General features: G+C 23.5%; 1 protein-coding gene across 1 annotated transcript; it reads right to left on the bottom strand.

Annotated features, from left to right (window-relative positions):
* Window positions 1–280: 280 nt before the first annotated feature.
* Window positions 281–2,396, bottom strand: LOC131611326 (CRIB domain-containing protein RIC4-like). Its single transcript, XM_058883372.1, has 3 exons — window positions 2,168–2,396; window positions 1,927–2,064; window positions 281–696 (listed from the first exon to the last, which is right to left on the bottom strand). The coding sequence occupies exons 1-3, from the start codon at window positions 2,277–2,279 to the stop codon at window positions 452–454; spliced, it is 495 nt and encodes a 164-aa protein (XP_058739355.1). The 5' UTR covers window positions 2,280–2,396; the 3' UTR covers window positions 281–451.
* Window positions 2,397–3,087: the final 691 nt, after the last annotated feature.

Consider the following 3,087-nt stretch of genomic DNA (forward strand, 5'->3'; position numbering starts at 1 on the left):
TGTAACCACTTAATGCAATAACTGACTCCTAAACCGGTGGTGGAAAAAAAAACTTATTTATTTTTTATTATGTATGATGACAATAACAAATTTTAAAAATAAGTACAATATTAAATTCTATTTTTAAAAAATGATAGTATTAAATACAATAAATTATATATGTAGACATATTAACTTCTTAATATCTGTTCGAATTATTGCACCGACACACAATCATGAACATGCAAAGTATTATGTTAGTTTAGTGAGAAAAAAACAATGAAACTCCTAAGTATTTTAAGAATCAATCAAAACAAGTGAAAGTCCAAAGAAAATTGTTACAAATATTAATGAAATTAAATTTTATGCACCATGTGAATTTCTACACATTTATCAAGCATGATCAATATTAATCTACAATTAGAAGAGACTTATTACAATGGCAACAATAATGAGTCCCACAAGTATACTTTTAATCACAATTTGGAAAAGAATCATCAATGAGTGGTTGGTGAGCTTGGGTGGCCATGGCTAATTCAAATTGCTTTAAAGTAATTGGATTTATAGAAAGTAATTCAGGTGGTTTAAGATTGTCCCAACCCTTAACATTATTTGTGGTTGTTGACCCATCAAGTCCAATATGTGTTACATGCTTCACATCTGTTGGATACCCAATTTCCATGTCTTGTTCCATCTCTTCAATGTGCTCTTTGTAAACTGAATTAATGCAAAAATCAAGAGAATATTCAAAATGTGTTACAAATTTGATATGAAGAGTTATAGCAATAACACATTTGTGAAGATAGCCGAATAATATTGTAACATTTTTAGAGTGCATTTACTATTTTTTAGTTTTAGTTTGTTAAAATACTCATTCTAACCTTTTTTTTTTTAAGTAGAAAAATATAAAACTTTATTTATTAATTTTTTAGTTAAAAAGGATAAGCTACATATTATATAAAAATCTTTTATATTTATCAAAGTCGATTTATTTAAATAAATATGAATAATTTTATTTTTTATTAAAATAAAAGATAAAGCTTATAGACATTTTGAAGAATTTATGAAAATAAATTGAAAAAATCTTATGAAAATATTATAATTTGTTTTCATAAGGTTCTCTCAAATAAAAATTTCAAAAAATTTATGTTATTAGGTAGATTCGAATAAGTCAATGCAAAAAAATATTTAATTTTATTAATATTTTTTTTGTCTATTTAAAAATTAATTAAATCATTTATTTATATATATATATATATATATATATATATATATATATATATATATATATATATATATATATATATATATATATATATATATATATATATATATATATATATATATATATATATATAAAATATACTTTTAAGTAGGCTATTAGATTAGTTAGACCTTTGAAATTACCAGACGCAAATTTAAAAATAAATCTATAACATATTCTAACTTAAATTTAGGCTCTAAATTATTTAATGGGTCAGAATTAAATTTGTCGAAACGTATCTTGACCCGACTTATTCTAACTTAAATTTAGACTCTAAATTATTTAATGGGTCAGGATTAAATTTGTCGAAACGTATCTCGACCCGACTTATTCACGCCCCTAACTCCCAGACAAGATTCAAAAGTTGACTTTTAGTAATTCTACTAAACAAAATCAAACTTTTTAATAATAAAAAGAAAGTATTTTAATATTTTATGATAACTTACTAAAATGTTAAGAGTCCACTTTGAAAACATATTTGACACATCGTTTTAATAATAATACTAATAATAGTAGATATGACATTGATTTATACATGTATGCTACATAATTTGATATTCTGTTGGTCATTTGAAGAAATAAAAAAAAAATCCATCTACAAACAAAAACAGTTAATCCATAATTTCTAATTCCAAAAACAAAAATTTGCAAATAAAATAAAGTAGAAGTTGTTATAAACTCACAAAATAATTGAGAAAAACTCTGGATACCCTTGATCAATCTCTGTATGCCTGCAGCTACATGAGCCTTTGGAAGAACAAAAAATCCAGAAGATCTTTTTTTCTCCATTTTAGTTCTGATGATTTGTCCTTCTTGTCTTTCTTCCAAGAAAATAAAAACAAATACAATAATTCAAATTTACACATTTAGAACTCCAATCACCTAAGAAAAGAAAAAAAAATATAGAAAAAGAGAGAGAAATACTTGAAACAATAGAGTCTTTTGATTCTTTGGGTTCACCTAACTCCACACTTGAATGTGAAGCACACCTCAAAGAGAAAGGAAGAACAACAAATCTTTCCATATAATTTCTCATAATTTCTTATAAATCCAAAATATTTGTTTGTATAGTATCAAATTCCAATGCTATAGTTTGAGAGAGAATGATAGAATATCCTAGCTATGATTAATGAATAGAGAACCTACAGTTGGTGTTATTATATTTAGGTTCCTATTTGTCTTTGTAAGCAAGCTAGAATGATTAATGTGGGGAATTAATAAATTATTTTTAATCCAAGTTTGGTATGTGAGATTAAAGTTTAAATTAAATTATAGTGGAGTGGGTATATGTCATTAGTGTTAGAGTTGTTAGTTGGTTAAACTGTGCTACTCAACTTGCTTTAGAGTTTTTGTGTACTAAACCAAAATTATTTAAACAATAATTAATTATAGAAAATTTAATATATATATATATATATATATATATATATATATATATATATATATATATATATATATATATATATATATATATATGGGTTAAATAAGTTTTTGGTCCCTATAAATATTACAGTTTTAATTTTAGATAATAAAAATGATATGATCTTAATTATAATTATTTCTAAGATTATTAGTTGGATTTATTTACACTAAATTTTTATTCTTAAAGTTTATTAATATTAAGCTCTTAATTATGATTAAGTTCTAAAAAGTTTTTTTTTTAATAATTTCTCAAATAATAATATTAATGCTTATTTTAAAGTGGGCTCCTCCTTACTTGAATCACTTGTGTACTAAGGTATTCTTTTTGCAGACTTTTCACTTTACATCATAATAAAGTTTTTGTTTTTCTCATTTTATAAGTTTTGTTGGAACTTACTTCATTGGGTAACAATTTGAGCCAA

This window comes from Vicia villosa, linkage group LG6 (genome assembly GCF_029867415.1).
Source record: "Vicia villosa cultivar HV-30 ecotype Madison, WI linkage group LG6, Vvil1.0, whole genome shotgun sequence".
NCBI classification, from domain to species: Eukaryota; Viridiplantae; Streptophyta; class Magnoliopsida; order Fabales; family Fabaceae; genus Vicia; species Vicia villosa.